Source organism: Cinclus cinclus, chromosome 4 (assembly GCF_963662255.1).
Source record: "Cinclus cinclus chromosome 4, bCinCin1.1, whole genome shotgun sequence".
Lineage (NCBI taxonomy): Eukaryota > Metazoa > Chordata > Aves > Passeriformes > Cinclidae > Cinclus > Cinclus cinclus.
The window spans coordinates 62,372,983-62,398,466 of record NC_085049.1 but is presented as its reverse complement, the minus strand read 5'-3'; the positions used below and the strand labels follow the sequence as shown (position 1 = coordinate 62,398,466).

Here is a 25,484-nt window from a genome sequence, read left to right as displayed (position 1 = left end):
TCCGTGACTGATGGGAAAATGTAATTAGCCACATTTAAAATCTTATTCCCAGTACTCCAAGGCAATTCTCAAAAGCACAGGATATATAGACAGACCTAAAACAGAAGCGGTGCGTGCTCCCAGCAAGCAGCGTGTAAACACAGATGGATTTAACCTGATTGTTTTAAGAATGTAAGACTGCCGTCTTGAACTCAATCGATCTTCCCCAGCAGGGACACACTTGTGACGTTTTGGAAGTCGACTTTACAAATAAATAAATAAATAAAACGACCACGTCTCTTTCAAACTCTGCGGTATCATAGATGCGAGTCTGGGGGGATTTTCTGCGTTTAAGTCACCGCAACGGCGGCAGTCACCCTAACAGATTAGCTGCCCATTTCCCGGTTGGGTTTCTCCCGGAGCCCAACAGCTAAAGGGCTGGACGAGGGCGGTTATCCCGGGAGCCAGAGCGCTCCCGTGCCCGCCCGGCCCGCGGTGCCGAGCGCGGGAGGGACCGCGCTCCGCCAGGGCCGCAGGTGCCCGCGGGCAGAGGCGGCGGCAGGTGTCGCGGCAGGACACGGGGATCACAGCAGGTAACTGGGATCGCGTTAACCGCCCCCCACCCCGCTGCTCGCGACAGGGAGGGGCGCTCCTCGGCAGCGGGGACACAGCTGTCACCCCAAAAGGCCCCGGACAGGCCGCGGCGCCAGCAGGACCCACGGGGCGCGGGCACCGCCCCGCGCCTCTCCCGCCCGAGCCGAATTTAAACTGCGTTACTGTCCCTCGCGCAAAGCACCAACGCCGCCGCTCTCGCGCGCCCCGCCCTTTTCCCCCCCCCGCCCGCCAATAGCGGGGTCGCTTCGTTGCGGTCCCCGCCAATCAGGGCGCGGTTTATTGCCGGCTGGGAAGAAGCGCTCGGTGCGCGCGCCCGCCCGCTGTGGAGCTGTTCCCTGGCGCGGAGCAGGCGAGTCCTCCTCCTCCCGCTCCCCCGCCCCTTCTCCCCGCGCTTTGTTGGTGCCTCTCCCGGGAGAGCGGCGGCGGCTGCGGCCGGCGGCGATGCCCGAGTTCCTTGCGGATCCGTCGGTGCTGACCAAAGAGAAGCTGAAGAGCGAGCTGATCGCTAACAATGTGAGCCTCCCGGGCGGCGAGCAGCGCAAGGACGTGTACGTGCAGCTCTACCTGCAGCACCTCACCGCCCGCAACCCGCCCGCCCTCGCGCAGCCCGACTTTTCCAGCGACGAGGAGCGGGAGCCCACACCTCTCGGCGCCCGGAGCCGCGGCGCTGCTGTCGCCGCCGGGCGGGTGAGTACCGCTGCCTCCCGCTTGCGCCGCCTCGGCTTCCCGACAGCCTCGGGCCCGCTTTCCCGCCCGAACGGGGCCGCCCGCCTCCGCCCGCCGGCCGCGGCTCGGGGAGGGGAGCGGCGCCGCGGGAGCCCCTCACGGCGTCGGGCGAGTCTCTGGCTGGGTTGAAGGAGGGACCGCGCCCGGCCGGGACGGTCCCACCGCCTGGAGAGGGGGAGCGGCGCTACCGGGCGGCCGCCCCGCGTCGGGGGCGAGTTAGGTCGGTGGGTCGGTACCGGGGACCGCCGGCCGCTCCTCCAGGATGCGTGCCGCCCTGAGCGCCTTTTGGAGCGGCTGGCTCGGGGGCGCAGGGGCACCGCGCGTGGAGAGTGCGACTGCCCCGCCGACTGTAAGCTGGGAAACCTTTGCTGTAGGTTGGCGAGCGGTCTCCTACCTAAGTAGACTGTTTAGGTGTTGGAGGAGCGAAGCGAGAGAATTGCACGAGGTTGCAAGTTGCTCAGAAAAGGACTCCCGCTCTCTCGGTTCTACGGCAGCAACACTACTCGGTGTAAATGCCTTTAAATGAAAGGAAGAAGCTGTGAGAGAGCATCTGGTTTGTCTCGCTTAGTGAAGCGGACTGCTTAATGTATAGAGGATCTGTGTAATGTAGATGTCTTACTCGTACTTCTAAGATGTGTTTTATAGCAAAGCGCCTCTGGTGCCTGTTCAGTTCGTCTACTGTGCTTGTTTTCTTAGACTTTACACATGTCAGGAAAGAGGGGACGCTGATGCCACTTGGAATTTTTGTCTTTGGAAGGAATGTGATTTCCTCTTTGTTTTTTCTTAAGTGGACTATACATTTGCATATATCGAGGAAGCACTCTTGTAATAAACAATTAAGTTGCAAGATGTCTGGTCTCAAGAAAAGACTTGGATAATGATTATCAGTTTCTGGAATCCTAATGTGTGGGATAGTACAACTGTTTAATTGTATGTTGGATACTACGTTTCAAAGGTCATTAGTTAAGCCAGTGCCGAGGAACGGAGTCCTTTGAAGGTCTCTCGCGTTTTAACCTTCAAAAACTCAAAAGAACAGTTCTTGAATTAAAAAATTGATAACTGCAACTTCGAGAGAAAGAATCCTCTAAAACCCACTTATTTACCTTAATACCTGTCTATTTCAGACGCTTAACTGGCATTCACTGAATGCAGGTACAGTAGAACAGACATTTCTCTGACTTAGAGTGGTCTGCTGATAGCATTCATAAGGTGCTTTTGAGTAAAACATGATAAGCTTGAATCTGCCTTGTTTCATGTTTGTCGGAGGAGGAACATCTCAGAACTGTTAGTTCCTGTCCTAGATCCGAGTTTTCCTTTCCACAGTGCTTAAGTTTAAACAATTATGGGTGACTTTTTGATGTTTACAGAATGGGTGGTACTCCTACACTTTTGTTAACAATATCTGGAAGGCTCTGTGCCTTATCTTGTGTGTTAGTATCAGAGCACTGTATCATCAGAAGTTCCAGAACTTCAGCAAATGCTCTAGTGAGAGTTGCTCACATTTGGGTCCACTGTGCCCTGTGTTATGTCGCCTTTCCCCCCCCCCAACAAACAAACAAACAACCCCGAAATAAAACACTCAGAGAAGTCCCAAACAATACTTGCCGAGCAAAACAAACTTGGATGATGTGTGCTTGTTGCCTCCTTTGTGCAACTTGAGTAGTTCTGAAACTGCTTGTAGCTGAATAGCTGTTGTCCCTGTAAATGTCTTTTGACATAAGGGTGCTTCTCTGATCACCTCTCCTTCAAAAAGATTAGCACCGCTGTCCCAGAGCGATTTGCCCCCAGAAGAGTTGGAAAAAAGAGCAAGAGTGAGGGAAGTCTGACGTCCCAGGGGACTGGAAAGCCGGTGAAAAACCAAAGCAAAATCTCTTATTAAGGGAGGACAGGAGGGGAAGCGCTCAAACATCTGAAAAAAGTTAGAAATAAGGGGCAAGGTGGGAAGCTGGAACTGCAAGGATTTATGGAAAGGAGGAATAAAATAAAGGAACGGGGCTTTCCCCACCCCTCTCTGGGCCGGGTCGCCCTTCCCTTTTTTACAAGCGAATAGTTGCAAGCCTCTCCGAGCCTGCAGCCCGGCAGGGTTGCAGTCCTCGCGGGTGGGGAGCAGGGGGAGGGCGGGGCTGCCGGCGGGGCCGGGCGCCAGGGGGCGCGCCGGGGCCGGGGCGATCGCTCCGAGCGGATCGCTCGCATGGCTTAGGGGTCCCGAAGGGGGGCAGGCATCGCTTTTCTTGGAATGGGTGTGAGCTACGAGTGCAAAGCAATAGTCTGAATAGCCCTGCTGCGGTCGCGGAAAGCTACACCGGGTCTCTTAATATTGGCATTAGAGTTTGACGTGGTTGTAATCATTAGTAATTTTGAACTGTCGACGCTCTCATTTTAGTGTTTATTTTTTCCTGAGTTCTATGCATTTAGGTGCTTATTTTCTGTTGATAAGAGCTGTGCAGTGACAAAATCCCGTATTTTTAATTATGTTGCAAATTGTGTGGTTTGAATTTATCAGTCTTCTCTGACTTAGCTTTATCCAGCTCCCTTTGGTCATATAGTCCTACCAGAAGAGGAAAAGCTTTTAAAATCATGCCTGTTTGTGCTTCAGTCTGATAATATTGTCTGGAGGAGCCAGCTTCTCCAGCTCTACTAGTGTTTTTGAGCAACCTTTTTTCTTTTTTTCCCCCTAAGCCTGTTTAGCATAGTAGTGTGTGAGGACAGTGACTAGGTATACAAGACACTGTTTTGCTGCAGGGTGAACCATCTGCATCTGAATGCCTCTTGTCTTGGTTAGTTATGGGCTGAATATCAGCACATAGAGCTCACAGGACAAGTAACTATGAAATTACATTTTTACCTCTCTAGGACCATTATTTAAAAGCATGTACCAAAAATATTGTCTAGAAGTTGTTGTCCTGTTGAACAGGAGCCGTTCAGAACTTAGAACGTGTAGATTGTTATGACTGAGATTGTTGTGTGTTTTATGTCCTGGAAGAATCACTCCTAAAACATATATTGAGTGATATTTTTGACCTTTAAAGTGGTGATATGAAAAAGATCAGTCACATGTCTATTGTTAATGAAGGCATGATGAGAATATTTGGACCTGAAGGGTCTGTTTGAAAGGTCATACAAGAGAGCTATCAGGTAAGGATGTTTGCTTTGATGGTGGGAGTAGAGGAGAGTTTGTTTGTGTTGTTGGGTTTTTTTGTTTTAATCAAGTAGCCAGGTAAGTAAAGAGCCAGCTTCAGCTCTTTATAGTCAGAATGCTGTGGTTGTGATATCTGTAGCTGAGGTAACAACAGCTTCAACCCTGCCCTATTAGAAAAGAGAAGGTAGTAGTAAAAGTGGTAGTTTATGAGGGTTAGGTGTGTGGAAAGTGTGCTGGGTAGGTGACACAGTGTGAAGCATCTGTGCCTGCCCAGTAAAGGTCGAGAATCTGTTTGGTGTTCCCTGTGTGGCTGTATGTCATAATGATGAGGTGCCACACAAATATCACCCAGAATACAGTTTAAATCCTTTGTGGCCTTTTAAAAGGCACACATCTGCTGGCTGAGAGAAAGCTGTGGACAGCAGGGATGAGATGACCAAAGTAATTCTCACTACAGTGAGAACTCCAGCCATGCTGTTCTGCACCTTCAGATTTTGAGTGTGTACATTTCCTTCACCAAGTAATATTAGTGTCTGGGAGGAGAGGGGGGTGCAAGGGTTGAATAGTCCATAATCTTAACATTTATGACTGTTACTGTACATGGGCTTGGAAATTCTAACTCTGGCACATACTAATTTTGGTTAAAAGGTGAATTCTTGAAGTTACGTGCATAAGTATCTTTGAAGTGCTACTGCATAATTTCCTTTCCATTGTTTATTTGGTCTGTCCTGTGGCTTTTGGTAAATAGTGTCTCTGGGCCTTTAAGGTTAAAAAGTTCAGTAGGGCTTGATTTTTTAAAAAAAGAAAATTCTACTACAGGAAATGATTGTGTATGGTAGAATAAGAAGTATAAGGGGAATAAAGACCTATCTATTTCACAGTATAAATCTATTACTAACACTAGGCATATCCAGTTCCTTATCTTCACCTGTCCTAAGAGAAATAGTCATTTGTTACCAGAGGGAACTCTGCAAACTGGAGAATTAAACAACATTCTGCTGGTGTGATTTGGACTTTCTTTAGCCTATCTTAACTTCATTCAGAGAAATGGTAAATAAATCCTGACCCTTTTTGCATCTAGTGATGAGAAGACTGCACTGGTTTAGGATTAAAATTGTATATCCTGATGTAGATGCCATTTAATTTGGGATTTGAAAATAGTTTTCTAGTGATGTCCCATACTTATTGGTTTTATTATTTAACGGCTTCCTCAACATGTTTCTTATGCTTGTCTTTGAGACAGTGCTGGGACTAATAGAGATACTTATGAAGTTTGTCATAAGCTGGTCTCTGGCTGTTCATTTCTATTCAGCCGGAATGCCAGAGGTAAGGTAGGGGGTAGGTAGCTTCCAAGTCTCAATTCTGGTTGCTTGCATCTTCTGCTCCTGTTAGCAAAAGAACGTGTGAGCTTTATGCTGTCAAGAAGTGATATTTGGAGAAGATGAACTTCTCCTATGTTGTTGTTTTTATGTGGCCCTAGCACTGAGAATGTTGTGTGGCAGCCCCATGCTTTTAATTCACTTCAGTACTTGTTTGAAGAGTTAGTTCCTAAGCAGTCGGAAGCTGAGCCTGACAGATACCACTACCTAATTGATATCTCTGATGTGAACAAATCTCTCTCAAGTGACTTATGCAGGTAGTCTTCCATCTTCTGTTTTCTAGAAAATAGCAATGACTAGAAATACTTTTTTTTTTTTTTAAATGCTGTGAGCTCTGGATGGGATTAGAAGATCTTCAGATAAGGGTTTATTATTTGGTACATTGTTGCAAAAGTGTTTACATAGATTTGGGTGTATTATTACAAAAATATTTACATTACGGGCAAAGTGGTCAGCTGTACCACCTTACTTTGGCAAGTCCTGGATATTACCACAATTTCATTTTAAACACTTCATCTCTGCACTATAGTAAGACAAATTTTACTAGTAGTCATAGAACAAGTAGGTGTGGGTTTTTTTGGTTTGTTTCCTTGCTTTTAATTTGCAGTGTTAAACTTTTAAGCTAGCTCTTTTGATCTGTCTCACTGCGGATAAGTTGTCAGGATGCACAGCAAGTGCAGTGGTGCACTATCCTGTAACAGTAGCGGTAATTAAGGCTAGTGGTGTTGCTGAAGTTAATGCTGTCATACCACAGCCGAGGTATCAGAAATTCTTCTATCCTGCCTTATGCTTCTAGAGACTCATCATGTGGTCCAGGGAATGGTTAAATGGCAGCTTTCGACTTGTACCGGGGAAGTGATTGGTTCCTGCTCTAAGGAGAATAGATGTTCAAAAGTAAAAGCTGTGATCTTGCAGAACACAATGAATGCATCTGGCCCAGTTTTTGAAGAGCACAGATTACTTTCAACTTTCTTCGTACCCTCCCTACTCTTTTTCTTTGCTGAAACTGGCTATTTTGATGATCTGTTTGTGACAGTAGTGCAGGAAAAAGTGAAATGGTATTTTGAAGGAAAAAAAGCTGCAAAGAAACCATGAGATATGTGAGTTTACTTGTGTTAGATTACCCTGGTATTCATTAGTTGCAGTTAGATTTCTGATGGCTAAGATTTCTGTAAAGCATCCAGACTTCTTGTTTATATTGTTATAGCATCTTCTGTGGCCTCTAAGTGAACAAAGGTAGAGATACATTACATGTGGTTTCCAGTTTCTCTAGTGTCATTGGAATGTCAGTTTCCTGCACCATGGTAGGTTTCTTCTGAAACATGCAATAGCATCTTGTTTAATCTGCTTGGTGATGTGGGCAAACACCAGAGCTGTCATTAGTCTAAACAGATCTCAACAAGAAAACCCAGTATTTTTTCGGAACATTTTTTTCTGTTTGGACAGTTCAGTAGTCCAGAAAAAAACACACCAAATATGAAATTGAAGTTAACTTGACATAATGTTATGACTAACATGTTCAAAAGTGAATAAAAGTCTCATGCAGCTGAAGGTTGATTGCTTCTTGTGTGCGATGTAAAGCAGCTCAGTTGTTTCAAAACCTAATTAGGAGTGGAATGATTGATAAAGTGAGTTGTACATCTGTCTTTAGTCAAATCTGACACTTCAAGGACCCTATACTTTCTTCAGACTGTTTGGAGTCTATTTCTTAGAATAAAGAAATACCACAGTCTCTTAGAGATTCTTTTGCTTTTCAGCAGCTGAATTTAAGTTCATCATGCTGGAATATCCGAGTCAGAGAAAAAGTTTACAGTCAGATATATTTGGGAAGCCCTCATACAGTCCGTGCTTAGCTTTAAAATACCAAGATATAGGAGGCAAGGTCAAGCTTGCATGCAAAGAGCTATTGAACTGGCATTAATAGCTAGGTAGATACTGTTGGCTCATGTAAATCATCTTAAAGTGTTTTGTTGCTATCTTATAAAATGCAACAAGAAAAAGACCTGTTAATTGCTACTGACTGTTTATAGCATATTTGTATTTGGAATTTTAGTCATTTGTTAGTACCAAAAAAAAACCCAGATAGGCCCTCTGGACGACCGAGTTGAGAAAAATGCTAAGTGCAGAAATTGTTTCTGTTTATGTAGTACAACTTAGAGATACAAATATGAGTTATTTCAAAGCAGTATCAAGGTCTTTCTTAGTAAAGAGTGTACAAATCCAAAGCATGCTTTTTTTCTGTCTTACCTCATCACTTTAACAATGCCTGTTGTAGTAACAGAGGCTTCCCAAGTTGAAGGAATGTTATGATCACTCTGGATTGAGCAGAAACTGCTAGTTTAGCAGGTAATTTTGATAGACATCTATGTGTGGTGATGGTGCATTGCCAAGTGTTCAAGTAATGTTGTTAGAGTTAGGTTTAGAATTTGTTACAGCTACAAGTAGCAGAGGCCTAAGCAGATAAGCAGGATTTTGAAAATTTGAGACTGTTTCTGATTTTTGCCTTTCCTACATCACTTTGTAACATCATGTAATCTCACAGAGAATGACAGGAGAAGTAGGAATAGGGGTTTTGGAAACTTGGTTGAAAGTATATAGATACTAAAGAACATGTTCTGTATCATTAGAAGAAGAAATGTTGACCTGCCAGGTAAAAAAATTATGCAAAGAAATGCCAATGTAACATAAATATTTGTGGTTTTGTGTAGTGATGATGAAACCACTAGAAGCTTACTTCTCCAGTCACAGGAAAGTGGTCCCCTCCCACTGTATACTTGAACTTCAAATTAAAACACAAGACCAGAATAATGTGATTTTTTTTTTTTTTTCCCCCAACTCTAGAGGAGACTTGTAATGGGTATTTCCTTCCTGAGTAGAAAACTTGTGCATGTTTTTTTAGTAGGTGTAAATGTTTGTACTGTTCCACATAAGCTTTAGTAGTGATCATGGGTGATAATAGAATTAATTTCTTCTGGGTTTATATGTTTAGTACTCTCATGTCTTCCTGTTCCCATAGAAGAAAAAGATCTGTTCAGTATTAACTGGAAACACCCTGTCTCTCATTTCTCCTTCTTGCTCTCAGAAAGCTACAAAAAAAACTGACAAACCCAGACCAGAGGAGAAGGATGACCTAGATATAACCGAGATGAGCAATGAAGACCTTCAAGAGCAACTTATGAAGTATGGAGTAAATCCTGGCCCGATTGTAGGTAGGTCAATTGAACTGTAGTTACTAACCTTTTTTATTTTTCCCTAAGCCTCACTTGTGAAGTTTCCCTGATACAGTTACTTTTTAATAACTGGTACTATTGCAATTCTGCTTTACACCTAGGATATTTTCATTGAACTGTTTACATTGAGAAATGTTGAAGTGTTGCAGGTGGGCAAGTCTGTGGTTCGTTTCTGGTGTTCTAGGGCACCTGGAGATGTTCCAGCTTCTGTTCTGAAGCTGTGTAGCTATCAGTTAAAGCTCAGTGCTGGGGTAGTTAGGTCTTCTGATACAGAGGTTAGATCTGAGCCCACTTAAATAGCAAATACGTCTTACATAATAGCCTAATAGTATTGAGAGCAGAATGAGAACAGGGAACTTCCCTGTCCCTAGAGCATTTCCTACTCACTGCATTGTGCAGTAATGTTTTCCTTTGCTAATGTTTTTTACTAGCCTAGCATTCTGTCCTGTGTGCTGGCCTGTCGGGAGTAGTCCTGACCCCAGCCTAATCTCCTGCCTTGGGCACTCATCTGTGATGTGGGATCAAAGCACTGCCTTTCAATGCCAAGGGAATTTGATTTCACAACTCTTCAGAAAATGGTTGTTGTCTGTAGTATGCAGAGCCTTCTGTGGAATGTTCTTGAAATTCTAGGTGGATGGAAGTGTGTGACTAAGCCTGCAGTACTGTGTGTATTCAAAGTCTTATCTGTAGTATTTTCTGCTAGCTGATTCTGCATGCCTTTCCATTCATCTTGTAGCTCTTGGGCAGTACTCAAGAACCTATGTAGTCCACTGGAAAAGCATTTACATTTGGTCTAATTTATTGCCTTCAATTCTTAGAGGGTATGGACTCTTTCTTGAGAAGCTGCCATGTCTTTTAAATGGTGGTTTCCTCTTATCAGAAAATGTTTAAAAGTTAGAATTTTTTTTTTCTGCAGCTAACAGCTCAGGTACCAGTCACCTCTACAGATTTTTACCATCAAAGTCCGGATGTAGAAGTGTGTGCTAGACTTAAAATGCTCTAAACAGCTGTCCTCTTAGATCAGGCAAGCCAGCCTGATGGCACCAAGCAAAACATTCTGCTGTTGCTGCTTGCTTGCTTGCTCCACCTCTGATGCTTACTGGACTGAATTTGCCAACAAGACAAAGGCAGGGGCATTAATTTCAGGGTGATGGAATTAGGAGAATAATAGTGCAATCTGCATGGAAATTGTTGCCCTTGCAATATCAAACTCACTTTTTTTTTTTTTTGGTGAGGGAATAACAACTTGTATATTGCAGCATATGAAGCAAAACATCTAAGAAGCAGGTGAATTCCCTTTCCATAGATTTCCTTTCTATAACTTTCAGTGTATGAAGAAGTCTAAGTTTATCTAAGAATTTTCTTAGACTGAAAAGTTAGGAGCTTTAAAGGCAGAATTGTGTACCTAGAGGTGTGTGTATGTATATAGGCAGTCTGGGCCATACAAACTTTTTAAAAATAAACAAACATTCTATTCAGAAATTCCTAAAGAAATGTAACAGCCAAGTTCTGTCAGTCAAGTCAGGTAAGATTAAAACTGTTTCTTTTGCATGTATCCTTCCCTGTTACAGCTACTACTAGGAAACTTTATGAAAAAAAGCTTTTGAAACTGATGGAACAAGGTCCTGACCTGAAGGCACCCCTGCCTCTCCCAGCAATTTCAGCTACTGAGAACACCAGACAGAATGGAAACAATGATTCTGACCAGTACAGTGACAATGAGGAAGGTAAGACTTGCATGGAAACGATTCAAATTATACATGAATAATACCTGTAGTAGAAATAACCTAAAGAGAGTATGATCTTGCTGTTGGGTGAGGCTGTAAGATACTGCTGAGGGCCATGTCAGTCAGGTACTTAATCATGCAGTACCAGCACAGTGTTCCAGGTGCCTGTTCTGGGAAGGCAAATGTTTTGCTACTGAACCTTTTATCCATTTCCCCCCAGCTGGACCCTGTAAATCCAATAGACAGAAGAACTGCGTATTTGGTGTTTCAAAGTTCTTCGCACTTCATATTTAAGTATCAGTCTGATTTTGTCTTAAGGTGTTCACAGTAGTTATTTACTATGGGATAGTGAATGAATGTTTGTTGAACTTTTTTTCTTTTTCGTTTAATGTCTAAGACTTACGATTCATCCCCTTTTATGCTCAGTTCCTTTTGGATTTAGTTGGGGGTGGGTTCATTAGTTGGTGCTGGGTGTGGTTTTTGTGGTTTTGATATCAAGTTTGTATCAAGAAACTGTGGTGGTGGGGGGGAAAACACACCATTGTGCAATTTACAAAAAAATAAAAACAGCACAGGTTTTATAGAATTACTTTAATGGAGTGTTAGAAGATGCTTATTTACTGTGTTTGGTTTGGGGGTTGGGTTGTTTTTGTTTGTTTTTGCAGGAATTTCTATGGACATAGGAGAGAAAGGGTTAAAATACAACAAGTTCGTGGATTGATCTCTTGCATATTTGGGCTCGTTTTTCAACTTTTATCTCTTGCACTTGTAAGAGGGAAAGGATGTTAGAGATTGATTTATTAATGTTTGGGACAGCTAAGAGCCCAATCGCAACTGACAGCTAACTTATAATTACAAATGCTTCATATAATTACTGAACTGTTCACACACTGGGGAAAAACTCAAACCCAAATATTCCCCTTCTCCCCTACCAAAAAAAAAGCTTTTGTAAGTAAATCTTAAGTATGTTGGTGTAATGCTATTAGAATTTTAGAAGTGGAAATAATGCATCCTCTTATAGGTGAGATGACTGCTAACCACTCTCCTTTCTACTGCATCAAAATGGGGTTTTATATAAAAGGACATATATTAGAGGAAACGAAGCTAACAACTTCAAGCAATATTCAGAGGCTTCAATACCTTTACTACAATCAATAGAATGATACCTTGGTTCAAGGAATTGCAATTTGATACCAGTTTCTAAATGGAACTGCTGGATTGGTTAAGGCTTATCTGAAATGTAGGACTCTTAGTACAGAATGTAAATACATGGGTCAGTGATTTAAAATAATTTTAAGGTTATTCTTCAAAAGTCTTTGTTCTTATACATTTAGTAAAGAAAAATACCTGTTTCACAGCTTTTTAAGGAAATGGTGACTCATAAGAGTTCCCTCTTAAAATGAATTTTTGTTAAAATACATTTGGTTTTAACTGGTACTACAACCAGTAGTATTATAGAAACTGGTTATATTAAAACTGGTTGCAGATCCGAAGACTGAGCTGAGGCTTGAGAAGAGAGAACCTCTGAAATCCAGGACGAAGACACCAGTAGCACTCAAACAAAAAAAAGTTGTTGAACACAACCAGGTATGTTTATCATAGTGCCATGTGCAACAGCTACTAACTGCAGGTGATGTGCTCAGTACACACCTTACTACTTTTAACATCACGTTTGACTAAGCGAGCTATGCTGTTTTTTAAAAGTTCTTTTAGAAAGCCTGTTCTAATATATCATGAACAATCTTGTGAATTAACTATAATGGCTGTTTTTAGCATGTCTGATAATGTTCAAAGTTATGGTCTGCTAAAAGCTGTTTGTCTGACTTGCCAGCTGCTGTAGGACCTCCTAGAGAAAATAGTAGGCAGCCTTAATATGTTTAGTTTTGGAAACCTGACAGATTTTTAAGTCACATGGGCTGATGGCTTTCTGTTGGATGCTTGTAATCAACTTGATTTAATAAAAGCAGTGGTTTATAAAAAAACATTTTGAAAAAGGTGTGGGGGGTTTTTTTGGGTTTAAGAAGTGTTTTTAAATACATATGTATATATATAGGGTTAGATAGCTATAGATATAGGCATGCATTTTAAATACATCTGTTTAATGACTCATTTAAATGTAATATGTGAAGTAATGTATTTGAGTATATGCCAATATGTACAGGTGTGTGTATTCTGCCAGAAATTCCTGCCAGCGTCAGTGTAATAAAGATATTTAATTCTGCTGTCAACAAACAAAACTTAGAGTCTTCAGGAGCTCACCTCACTAAATCTTTTATTCTGTATTTTTGTGGCATTTTTAGTGATGATTTTTTGGCTCAATTTTTTGTCATCCAGTTTCACTATATTAGTATCAGGACGTTGCTGTTTTGTCTTGCAGTCTTACAGATGCAATATTTTGCAACTTTCCTTTTTTAATTACTAGGAGTTAATCAAAGGAATAATAAAAAAATTACGAATTTCAAAATTTCCAAATTCTTCAGAAACTCTTTAGTTTATTAAACCTTTTACCTTTGAACTTCTGATTGTTGTTTCTTTTTTAAATGCAGCAAGCAGACAAAACCATCTAAAAAACCCAAAACAAACAGCCCCACCCACCCCCAAGTAAGATTTTGCAGCTTCTTGGAGCCAAGAACAACTTAATGCTTTTGGCTAGCAAATGTGTGTAGTCATGTATTTTACCGAGAACAAAACCAGAATGTGATGGCTTTTTTCTTTCCTCCCCCCTTCTTCCTGTGGAATTGTGTTGTAGGTTTTCAGCTGATGTGTCAAGGAGCTATAGTAGTTGTGCTCATTCTGCACAACTATTTCAACTGTTGTGCACTGTGAGGCATTGGCTCAAAGGCTGAGTGTCTGAAGCAGGCTGAGGCTGAGCTGGTGGGCACTGTGGTGTGAGCAGACTTGCTAGTTACTTCTTGGTCCTTTGCAACACTGGTTTTAGACCAGACATACATAGCTGGCAAGGCTGTCATTTGGCATGGCTGGATGTAGCTGTTCTCTTAAGAAGAGTGTGCAGATAGATAGTGATTAGGCAGACTGCTGCAAAATAAATTGGGTGGGGAGGTTGAGCAGGCATATGGGTCTTATCAGTCAGCTGTGGAGGGCTGGATGAACTTGAGGTCAGCTGTTTGTTTAATTACCTCCTCATAGTGAAAAGTTGGCAGAAAACCCTAATTTAAACACCCCCTTCTAATCCAGTAGGTGAATCTAGAGTAGGAGTTCAAAACAGAGTCTGACAAGTTATAGTATATGGCATTGGACAGAAGGAGGCAGGCTAAACCATGTAAATGTCAAGGAGCAATGTAGATCTAGTCTCACTCCTGAAATTTTGTACAGTGGCATTCTGCATATGCTGTGTTCCCCTATTCCTCCCTGTATATTTTTTTTGACTACCTGTATAGTAACTTGGTAAGTGATAGCTGGGGTAAAGTCATAATTTATAGCTCCACTGCTCATGAGTTAGCTGACAGTTAAGAAGATCATGGTGAACACTTCTAGTGTACCACACCATTGTAGTTTCTCTGATTACATACAGGGTATTGGTGTACCTAACATGAGTGTTGCATTTTGATAGGGTTAGAGCCCTGCTCCATTGATGGTGAGGATAATTATAACTGTAGACAACAATTTTTATTTCTTCTTTTTTTGTCTGTTGACTATGTTCTGCTGAAGTCTGGATGGGCTTTATGCAGTAGATTCTGTTTTTTCCTAGACTTTTCATGCAAGAAAAAAAATTGAACTTGGTACTTAAAATATATGATTGTATCTGAAGAAGAGAGGTAGTTATTAGTGAAGCGCTTCTAACTGTTCATTAGAAGATAAGTAATTTGTAGTCAAATAGTCTGGGATGGGGAGCTCTTTGTTACTAGTATGAGTGAATTTGCCTTCCTGCTTTCCTGAGTGTATTATATTAGAGTAGAAACACTCTGAAATTAGAAGCTTAGAGAAAAAAATACTAAAGAACACCTCTCAAATAGAAAGTGTATGGGGGTCGAGGTGGTGAAGTGTGATTGTAGGTTGCAGGAAGGAAGAGAATGCAGTATCTGCTAAATACTTCAGAAGGGGTTTGAAGATGTTTCATCAAGTCTGTTAAAACTGTAAAGAATTTTTGAGAATTAGGCTGAAATCTACAATTAAAAAAAGATCTGAATCTCTTTGGTCCTGAGGTCTATGCATTTGTTTTATAAAGTACTTTTGTGACTTGGCAATGAAGTGAAACACTGTGCACGAAGTGCTCCCTCTGCTGGGTATGTAGCAGCTGTTATACAGAAATTATCATAGAACCATAAAACTGCTCAGCTTCTAGTTTCACTGTCCCTTCTCAATTAATAAATACTTTTCAGCCTGTTCTCTTAACACATTGTTTTGGGGCTAATAGTCTTCTAGTGAAGTAATTTCCACTATTGAACCTGTAACTGACAGTTGCAGTGTTTATCTTAATTTAGCAGTGAGTGTAACTTCCAAAAACTTGATAATAAATCATTGTATATTAATGTGCAAAGATAGAAGTATTCAAAGTAATAATTTTTATTTTTAAACTTAACCAAATAAAAAAGAAGATCTTGTACCTAACCTAGAAGAAGCAGATCCACAGCTTCCTTTCCATCTTGGAAACTTAGTTTTGAGGGGAATATTTGCTTTGAGCATGAAACTTGCAGTAAAGCATAGCGAATGATCTGTTTATTAATGGCTGTAAAAGTTTGGCACTTCATGTTACTTCGATTTGTGAGAGATCCGTGTCAGGCTAGATTGTTTAAACCTGCTGTTATGTGAAAATTGTTAGTTTCTTCCCTGTATGTGGAAACTTTAAGGTCATTGTCTGTCCTTGACCACTGTGGCTGAAGATTAGTCCCTGTTGAAATGTAGGTGGCTGTGCATAAACTGTGCCAAACTCTGCTTGAGAGAATGGAACCCTATCTGTGTAGAGAACAAGGTGGTTCTCTAAGCATAAGCTTTCTGCTTATGCTCACAGATTGATTTGTATATGTGTGTGTGTAGGCAGGAAATGTAATGGGTCTGAGAGCTTCATGTCTGCTGTCCATGACTTGATGTAACTCCTCATAGTGTTAGCTCATGCTAGGGCAGTGAGCAAATTAGCAGTTTTTACTGTTGGGCATTATCTATTCAATTCTGTATTTGAACAACAGTGTGCTCAAATGTAAGTATTATGGTCAACACTATTAATCTAGCTAGCTATTCATTTTTCAGTATATTAGGATCCACAGTTTTTTTGATTGTAGACATTTTGCTTTTGGAGTGTTCATGCTGTTTTGGCTTTTGGTTGTGAGTATCCAATGTTTGGAGCTGGTTTTCATGTATATGATCATGTGTTTGATGCTTGAATAGACCTTTTCTCAAGATGGAGTTACTGAGACTGACTGGACAAGTGGATCTTCAAAAAGTGGACCTCTGCAGGCATTTTCTAGGGAGTCTACAAGAGGGTCAAGAAGAACACCAAGAAAAAGGGTGATGAGAGGCTTTTATAATAGACAAGATTTTTTTTTCTCTCACTCTTAGGGTCCCAGTGGCTCTTTTATTCAATTGTTGTCTTTTGTTTGTTTTAAACAAACAGGTGGAAGCTACAGCACAGTTGCCTATAGATGATGCTGTAATATCAGAGAGTACTACCATAAATGAAACTATTTTGGCTGCAAGCAACGAGACCCTAGTAAATATGCTTAGTAAATATGTTTAATCAATTGTGATATTCTTCTGTAACATATCTTCACTGGCAGAATCATTCTGTTTTGGACTGATAGACAACTGTTTTAAGGAAAGTAAGACTATTCAGTAGTCTTGGAAAACACACACACTTAGTATCTGTTTTAGTACCTAATACTGTTCACTTTGAGATGGGACTAGGTCAACACCTAGATCCCATCTAATGTCTCTTGTGGGGGGGGGGAGGGCTGAAAAGAACCACTTTAAAAGCTTAGATACTTTCTTAATTTAAATACATGCAGAATACTTGCTTTTAAGTTTGGCTTTTCTTGTGAAACTAAATAGCATTTCTGTTTCTAAATGGCTTAAAAGAAACTACTTGGAATGATAAGCTGTGTGTTTCCGTTGCTGATCTTGGAGTCTATTACATAACCTTCTTGAGTTAACTTCTAACATGCATATATTCAATGCACATAAAGGTTTTGTTGTTTAGTTCTGCCACCTTGCCCCTTTTCATTTTGTATTTTGGCTGTTTCTGAGTTTGAACAATTTTGAATCTCGGCAGGTTGGCAATAGGGTGCCTGGAAATTTCAAGCATGCAGCTCCTACACTGTCAGTCAGTGAACTCTCAGACATGCCCAGAAGAACACCAAAGAAACCACTGATGACAGCTGAAGTAAATAAATTAAAACTTAGATTGCTCTTGCTTACTCTCTGTGAACAAAATTCTTGTGTGTATGCGCTTACTTCTTAGTATGGAGGGGGTGGAGGATGTCACTGCCCAGGTGACACCAGTCAAAATAAATTAGTGTTGTCACATGACATAAAATATAATATAAACTAATTTGGGGAGAGGGGGTGTGTGTGTGAAAATCTGATTTTTTTTTTCTTTTTTCCTAAGACAAATATGTTTTGATGTGTTACTTCTCCTTGCGCTGCTATTTTTCTGAACAAAATGTAGATTTTTTTTTTTCTTTTAAATTCTTTGGGTAGCTCAAAGTAGGATAAACTTAGGCTGATTTACAATCTCAAAGGGAGATAACCTATCCTGAAAAAACACAATGTGCTTTAATTTAGGGAATCAAGTAGTAGAATTACTTTAGACCAAATGCCTGAATTAAAAAAGCATCTGTGGATTCCTGTCAGTTATGAAGAAAGAAAAGAGTTCTTTTACTGTTAATATGTTCAAACTGTCAAAAGTTATATCTCCTGGAGAACTGTCTAAAGCACCTGCAAGTATATGTAATTGTATTAATGTAATACTGTAATGTGGAATTTTACATTGCACGATGCTGTTTGTTCATGTAGCTGTAGATAAAGCTGCTTTAACACTTCATTTACAATTTGACTGCAGTGTAGACTTAGTTGGCAAATAGAAGGTTGTGGGTAAGCTTCATGTTCTATTCCAACTTGCTGAGGGGGTTTTTCAGTCAGTATTTTACTGTAATGTGGTATGGTTTATTACAGCAAGAAGACACAGATTGCCCACGTCACTGCTTTTTAAATCATGTTAGTCACAACCAGTCCTGTGATCTGCTCAACACGGCCATGATAGAGGTGATGGTTAAGTGTTTTTGATCATCTACATCATCGGCTGGCAGGCGTGTAGGATTTATACAACTTATTCTTTATCTTAAAGGAAACTGAGGAGATCACTGAATGCTTTAAGACACCAAAAGTGACCAGATGCCTGCCAATAATTAAGGTTAAACTTCTAAAACCCAAGAAGTAAACTTCTTGAATGTCACTGGGTGACTCATTCATTCTTACAAATTGCACGTGGTTGTGGTCACTGAGATAGCTATGCAGAAGCTTTTTGTTTTGCTCTCTGTTCATCCTCTAACTGTTTTTGGTTTCCTAGGTGCTGGAGCGAACTACAGAAGAAAGAAGAGTAGAAAGGGATATTCTTAAAGAAATGTTCCCTTATGAAGTATCAACACCTACAGGAATTAGGTATTTCTAAGGTTTATGGGGGCTTTTTTTCCTCAGTTCTTGTAAACCTATTTAGGCTGAGAAATATCTTTGGATTGATAGATTTCTGAGGAACAGTTTTTGTACTCTGGCTCAATGACATTTGTGACAGCCACCTGTTCTTCCATTCTATATAGATAACATAGATTTGTTACCTAAACAGCCCCCTCTTTATTTAAATTGGAGGAGGGAGAATAGGGTGCTACTATAGCAGGAATTATAACTGGAATTTCTGGATGGTGAAAGTTAAATGGAAAAGGGTTTTATGTAGTAATGATTTGCAATATTTTGTTTTTGGCTAGATGCAACTGCTTTGGCCTACTGTTAAATTAAGGAAAGGTCTCACAACCTATATGAGTTTTCTTTTGCAAAGCCAGAAAGACCTTTCAGATAGTCTATTTTTTGCTTTAAGTAGAATGAGCATGGCATCTAGGAAAGGCTATTACCTGTGTCTTTTTTTTTTGGGGGGCCTTTTTTTGCATCTTTAAATAAAAATTGAAGCAACCCTCTGGTTAATTAGGCAATTAAAAAAAAAAAGTGCTCTGTTTAGAGGATATGAGAAAAAGTTTCCCAATGTTGAGATGTGAAATCATCTCTTGTGTTTCTAACATGTTAGTTACAGCTTCAATTTAAACTGCAATTACATGAAGTCTTAACCATAAGGAGAATATATAGTACCAGTTGCTACTACCATAGTGCATCTCCTGACCACTCAAGTTTGCTCTCTGTTTTGAGAGGATAATATAATACAGTTATCTCCTGTATAGTTAAATCCATACCACTTTTTTTTTTTCTTTTAAATAAAAGTCATATATGGGTACTCCTTGTATGTCAGAACTTGACAGCATACCTGGGTTTTTTTTAATCCTTACTGCTTTGTCTTCTGGCTCTTCTGTATTGGTTTAGCCATCAGTAGATATTTTACCGGCCAGAGATAATCTTATGTTTAGAAATCCCAGTGGGGATGCATAAGTAATTGTTACAAAAGCAAAAAGTTCTTTAATTATACTAAAACTTCCCTATGTACTTTAGATTGCTCTTTTAAATATGCAGTATTTCACTTCTTTTTTTTTTTTTTTTTTTTTTTTTTTTAATTAACAGTGCTAGCTGCCGTAGACCAATCAAAGGAGCTGCAAGCCGGCCTCTAGAGCACAGTGACTTCATACTGGAGGAAAGTTACTCTAAGTATGCACAAAAATACGGTACCTCGGCTGACATCAAGTCGGAGAAAACACCAATAAAAAAAGAACGCCCAGTTCCTCTGTGGATAAAAGTTCTTCTCTTTGTTGTTGTTTCAGTCTTCATGTTTCTGGTTTATCAGTCAATGGAAACTAATCAAGGAAATCCTTTTACTAAATACCTGAAAATGGTCGCTCCGGGCAGTGCCGAATGAATACCTTTCTGAAAGGCACACCCAATTTGATCTCCTGTTTTTTAATTGTAGAGAACTCTTCTGCCCTCTCATCGGCTCAAGGACTTCTTACAAATAATGTGATTGGAACCTGATAAATTGGATAAATGAAGAAAGATAATATTAAATGGACATCAGTAACTTTCTGGACTTTGGACAAGTAGGAGATCACTGCCATAGGAGTAACATTTTTTAAAATCTTTGAACTTTTTGTAGGCTTTATTTTTTTAATGTGGACATCCTTTAAATTCACTTTTGAGAAAATGTATATTTGTTTTTGCAAGAACTTGGAAGCTGAGAAGGGCAAAAATGTAGTAAAATGTGAAGCTGTGTTTTTAAAGCTTTTCCTTTGTACAGAAAAGAAGTTGTACTTCTGTCTCTAGATTATAGCGGAGAAGGATTTTTACATGGGATAAAGGGAAATGCATTTCTTTATGCATTTTTTTCAGTAACAGCATAACTGAATTTGATCTCTTAGGATGCAGAGAGAGTACAACAGCAACCTTTTCTGTAGATTACTGTAACTTTTTAGTAAATGTAACTGTAAACCTGTTTGCATTTCTGTAAAAGTCTTAGTATCATATTAGTAACTCTGTTTAAATGTAACTTCATTTAAATGTATCCCTTCATTTTAGTGCTTACAGTGTTGTAGGAGCTGAATACAAATCTAATTGGCAAGAGATGTCTTAGAGGAACTTATTTATTAGTAATATGTGTGGGAAATAAAAACTACATCATAATAATTTGCTACTAAAATACTTTTTTCGGTCAAGATTATCTGAAGCAGTCTAAATTCCAACCTTAGCAGTGGTCTGTTTTTTTTTTTTAAAAAGCGAGGTCTTTCCAACACAGCTTTATGTGATTATCTTTAAATATTCATGTAGAAAAGTATTCTCAAAGTGTGAAAATTCCATATGAAGTTTTATTCTTGTATGAAGAGGGCATTGCTGCATTTTCTGCTACAATTTCATCTTTTTAGGTGAGATTTACTACTTTCATGCCATTGACTATTTTTCTCAGTGGAAGCATGCTGAAACACTCTCTATTGTGTAACTTGGTTGAGCAGGCAGCTGACTTCACTACTACCAATGAAGAGTGATAAGCAAAAATTTTTTAAAGTGAATGTATACATTTTTGGTGTGCTTAAATATGCAGCATACAGATGTTCATTCTTATTGCTTGGTACAAAATTGCAATAACTCATACTACTTACTCTTAAAGTGCTACTTATAAAAAGCTGAGAATATTAGTTAATAGTCAATATCTTTTTACTCTAGGTACAATTATTGTGTAGACTATAGCTATGGGGAAGCTTTACTTTCTGTGAACTTTGGGACAAACATGGTAATTTGTAGCAAAGCAATAGTTTTGGGGTTTTTTCCTGTTTAATGTGGTTTTTTTTTGTTTTTTTTTTTCCTTTCTAAACTGCTTTTTTGAGTAATCCAAATAGTTAAACTTGTGTCCATCCTATAGGGAATTGTAACATAAGACATTCACTTTTGGTGTCAAAAATGGAGAAAAATAAAAATGATTTTAATGTGTGTGGATTTTCCTTATCAAAATAAATACATTGCTGAAAGGCAGCAAAAGTAAGACAAGTGATGTATCAGTAGTGTCATTTTGTGCTGCTACAGTCTTCCACATTGAAAAAGAAATTTAAAAATCTGATTATGAACTCAGGTCAGTTTATGTCACTTGGTGGGAGGAATATTCATCATATTTCCAGTATCAGAGTTTTGCACTGCAATCCTTTAGCCTGTAAGGCCTTTGATTTGGATGGGGGGAGATGATAGCTTTCATTTGTTTTTCAGTGCTAATGGAACTTACTTTTCACTTTGCTGCGTTTGAATGTGAAATGCATCTTTTCTTTCTAGTTACATTAAATACATTCAGTTGACCTCTTCCAAGGATACTATTAGCATCATCAAAGAAAAAAAAAAAAACAAGCCACAATCAAAACAAGCTGCAAACTGAATTTTGTTGCAGTTAAATGTCATCATTCTTTCATTTTTGCACTGTTTTGGAGAATGCTCTCAACTTAAGTGTTTACCTCACAGATGGTAAAGAGCTTTCTAGAAAAGTCCTCAAAGTAACCCACATCTAGTTAGTTCAGTTGTAGTTGGAAGGCAATGCATCTTCAAGAAAGGAATGGGCTTTTTATATTTCAGACATTTCAGGGTCTGAAGTAGCCCTGAGACTAGGATCTTTCTCTTGGCCCCAAAGAGGAATTTTTCATGGTATTCTAAGAGTAACACACATAGTAGTGCTGTGAGCCTTCTACTTGCTGCTGTGTAAGTTAAGCTGAAGTATATATTACACTTTGTACCAAAGTCCTGAAGCAATAGGCACTGATATTCCTTTTTTTTTCTTTGTTTTGCATGTTCTTTTGTTTTATAAGTTCATCTTGATTTTTTTAGACAGAGACAGCTTGAACTCTCAGAACCAATGACAAAATGGAGGAATTTTATGGACTGGTATCCATTTGCAAAAAGGAGTGGTGTTCTGATGTAGTAAGTATTTGTTAAGAAGTCCCTTTTAGGGCAAGTGTTACAACAAGCCTGGAAAAGGCCTGTGGAAGTTAATGGGCATGACAGCATTATTTTGGGTTTGGTGAGTTTTGTTCTCATGATTGGTCATACTGCTCAGAATGCTGTGCTGAAAACCTGGAAGGTCTTGATTTCCTGTCTGAATTGGAGCTAACATACAGCTTGTATTTTCCCCTTTAAATTCTGTGCTAGTCTTTCAACATGCCTCCAGACTTGGAAGCCTGGTATCAGGCTGTGGATCACTAGAGGATTTCACTTTCAATCTTGAGATTAATCTTAGAGCATCTACTCCAAGTTGAGAGGTTCAGTAGTTTCTAAGAATAAATTTTCAAGAAGGATCATAAATTTAAATTCTCTGTGTGTTTTAAGAGCTTGATTTGTATTTGCATAAGAAACAGCATGAAAGAACTTCAAGTTTACTTGCTAACAGAATGCTCAGCATTGTCCTACAGAATAATTTTGGATCCCTCCTAGGCTTGGTCTCTGTTTTGTTCTGTTTCCTGTGGCATAACTAACAAAACTCTTTTATCTTCCCTGCTAGTTTTGCGGACAAGATATCTTAAAAATATATGTTAATTAGTTTATGCAGAGTCAAATCAGAAAAGTTGAGTACAAAAAGAATGACTTTAAATAATACAGGTCCCAAACAAGACTCAGGAGTAAAACTTACATAATTGCAAATGAAGCTGGTAAAACTGTGTGGCATTATCTTGTGTATGGTACATTTGGCTTACTTTGATATGGCTTAGTTAATATATTGGGTGGAATAGATACAGGGGTGTGTTGTGATGTGTACCTTTAAATTTTGTGTTTGCAAAGGTAGGTGTTTCAGCATACCCTTTGTTGTCTGTTAATATTGCTTTTATTGTGTGTTTGGTAAGTCTGTCTATCTTTGTCTAAAACTGTCCTTTGACTTGCTTTTCTTTTTCCTGTGGGAATTTTAGCAGGCTGCTTTGCCACACCGAGTTGCTACAGTGGATAGTTACATTCATATTTCAGTCAGCACAGGGTCACCAAGCTAACTGAACTTGTAAAGCAGTCCTAAGGTGGCATAGATACCTGTAAGTACTGTGTATATGCTGATACGTAAAAACAAAATCCCACAAGTTTTTGTTCCACCTCACATTGAAGTTCTTTGTTAGCATTGGTAGTCTGTGGTAAAAACATAGTAACTGCACTATCTTATCTGTTTGTTCTTTAGGGAAAAAATGTTGATGTTTAATAGAGATAAACCATGTAATGTGTAAGGAGAATTTAAAACAAAAATTAAAGAAATATTTTTAGACAAGGGTTATCCATAGCAGCAGCTGATAAAAATAGTGATTTCACTACTTTCTGTGTTGAGGACATGTGGCTGCAGTTGTTCAACATTGGAAGCTTTGGATGTGAAGGAGATGCTGCAAATTAAGGTTTCTCTTGGGCTGTAAAACTTGATCCATTACAGACTCTAGAACCATGGTCTAGCAGTTCTAGTGTTGAAACAAGGAAAGTGTATGTGAAATATAAGTTTACAACCCAAGCAGATGCTGCTCTGCTAACCTGGTTATCAAGGGTGTGGATGGTTGTTTCAGTATCTCATATATTTTTGAAAACAAGATCACCTGGGAAACACGATCATAAGAGCTTTGATTTTGCTTGCAGTCTTCACCAAAGTGTTAGAACTGTGAAAAGTTACTGTAGGACAGGAACTAGCCTGCATTTTCTTGATAGTATGCAGTCTGAGATGAAGTTGGGGTGGGAAATGGAAATGGAGAGGATGTGTGGTGGTGTTACAACAGAAGGATAGACAAAATTAGGAACACTTTTGAATTGCAAACTGAAATTTTCCTAACCTCATAATACTTAGCATTACTGATTAAAAAGATGGATTTAATTTACAACAGCTCTTTTTACTATGTACTGGACAGAGGTTGACACTGCAAGGTAACATCTTTCAAGTCTTCACCTATTACTACCTGCAGAAATTAATTAAATTAATGTAGATGGTTTGAATTACAGGCTATTGCTGTTTTATTCCTTCACATCTGGGAAAAGTGGTAGGTTTGTTTGGTTTTGGTTTTTTTTTGGTTTTTTTTGTAAAATTATACGTATTCAGGAAGAATATATATTATCCCTGCATTTTCATGGGGCTATGTTAGACTGCTCTTTAGTAGTTCTTGTTAATAGTACAGCTCTTAGATGTTAATTGTCACTTAAAGCAAAAAACAAACTCACAGTTTGTTCTGGAAAAGTTCTACAGACTAACTCATAGGTATCTATATAGTTGAGCACAGAAATTGCCATTAGATGTCCATAAATAGTCATTCGCTCATCCTGTACAATTGGAAGGAACAGAGGTTTTCTATATGTTAAAAATTGGGAAAGCCTGTAAGAATTGTAATAATTTATATGCAGTTTCAAGATAAGAGCCCAAATCTCTATGATGTTTAGAGGTTACCATCTAACCGAAAATAAGGGTGTTTGGCTTTTAAATAAAACATTGTTACCAATAATTGTTTAGAGGCAAGTGAGTAAAGCCGAACAAGTAATGGGAAAATGAGCAATTCTGTGTTGATTTTGCTGCTGCCACTGGCAATGAATTCAACAGCACTTTGGGCTCTCAGCTGGTTGCTAAACTAAAATATTTGAAGAGTACAAGTTTCTCTTTTTCATATTTGAGCAGCTGGAGTGTAGTTTATTCAAGAGGCACTTAACCAACCTTGGTATCTGTGACAGTGCTATTGGGCACTTCTATCCGTGTGAATGCAGTCTCCCTGGGCAGTCAACTTTGTTGTGAAATAGAGCGAGTAGAGCCAGGACCTAAGGGCCTTCTTTGGTAGTTTCATAGGAACCCCTGAGCTGACCAAAGTTAGGGTGCTTCTTCAGTGTGGTACTGCTGCTGTGCTGTCATTTGCCCAGAAGTAAGAGCTGGGATGTTCAGCACATGTCTCTTTACTTTCCTGGCTTCTGTGTGTATGCTGTTGTAGAGCACTACAATTGAAAGGATATGATCAAAACGATGAAAAAGTGGAGTTACTGTCTCTTCTCTTTGGTAACTGGAGAGCTGAACTTGTCTGTGCTAGTCTTGTACTATGTAAGTCACTAAAACGAGTGAAATCACCCT

At 39.6% G+C, this 25,484-nt stretch overlaps 1 protein-coding gene across 4 annotated transcripts; it reads left to right on the top strand.

The window, feature by feature from the left end:
* The first annotated feature begins 901 nt into the window (after window positions 1-901).
* Window positions 902-21,376, top strand: TMPO (thymopoietin). 4 transcript variants are annotated; one of them, XM_062492351.1, is made up of 10 exons: window positions 902-1,281; window positions 8,921-9,047; window positions 10,640-10,795; window positions 12,282-12,382; window positions 16,139-16,258; window positions 16,365-16,460; window positions 17,019-17,129; window positions 17,921-18,010; window positions 18,315-18,406; window positions 19,526-21,376. In XM_062492351.1, exons 1-10 carry the CDS (start codon window positions 1,036-1,038, stop codon window positions 19,815-19,817), a joined length of 1,431 nt encoding a protein of 476 aa, XP_062348335.1. In that variant the 5' UTR covers window positions 902-1,035; the 3' UTR covers window positions 19,818-21,376. The 4 variants fall into 4 exon arrangements, with proteins under 4 accessions (XP_062348335.1, XP_062348336.1, XP_062348338.1 ...); XM_062492352.1 differs by lacking the exon at window positions 17,921-18,010 and having other exon boundaries at window positions 903-1,281; XM_062492353.1 differs by lacking the exons at window positions 16,139-16,258; window positions 17,921-18,010 and having other exon boundaries at window positions 904-1,281.
* Window positions 21,377-25,484: the final 4,108 nt, after the last annotated feature.

Excerpts from the sequence above, each read along its gene's own strand:
- TMPO (XM_062492351.1), top strand. The coding sequence starts at position 1,036 with ATGCCCGAGTTCCTTGCGGATCCGTCGGTGCTGACCAAAGAGAAGCTG. Across the intron at positions 16,461-17,018 it reads CTGCAAGCAACGAGACCCTA|GTTGGCAATAGGGTGCCTGG; the intron begins GTAAATATGCTT and ends GAATCTCGGCAG. Across the intron at positions 18,407-19,525 it reads TCAACACCTACAGGAATTAG|TGCTAGCTGCCGTAGACCAA; the intron begins GTATTTCTAAGG and ends TTTAATTAACAG.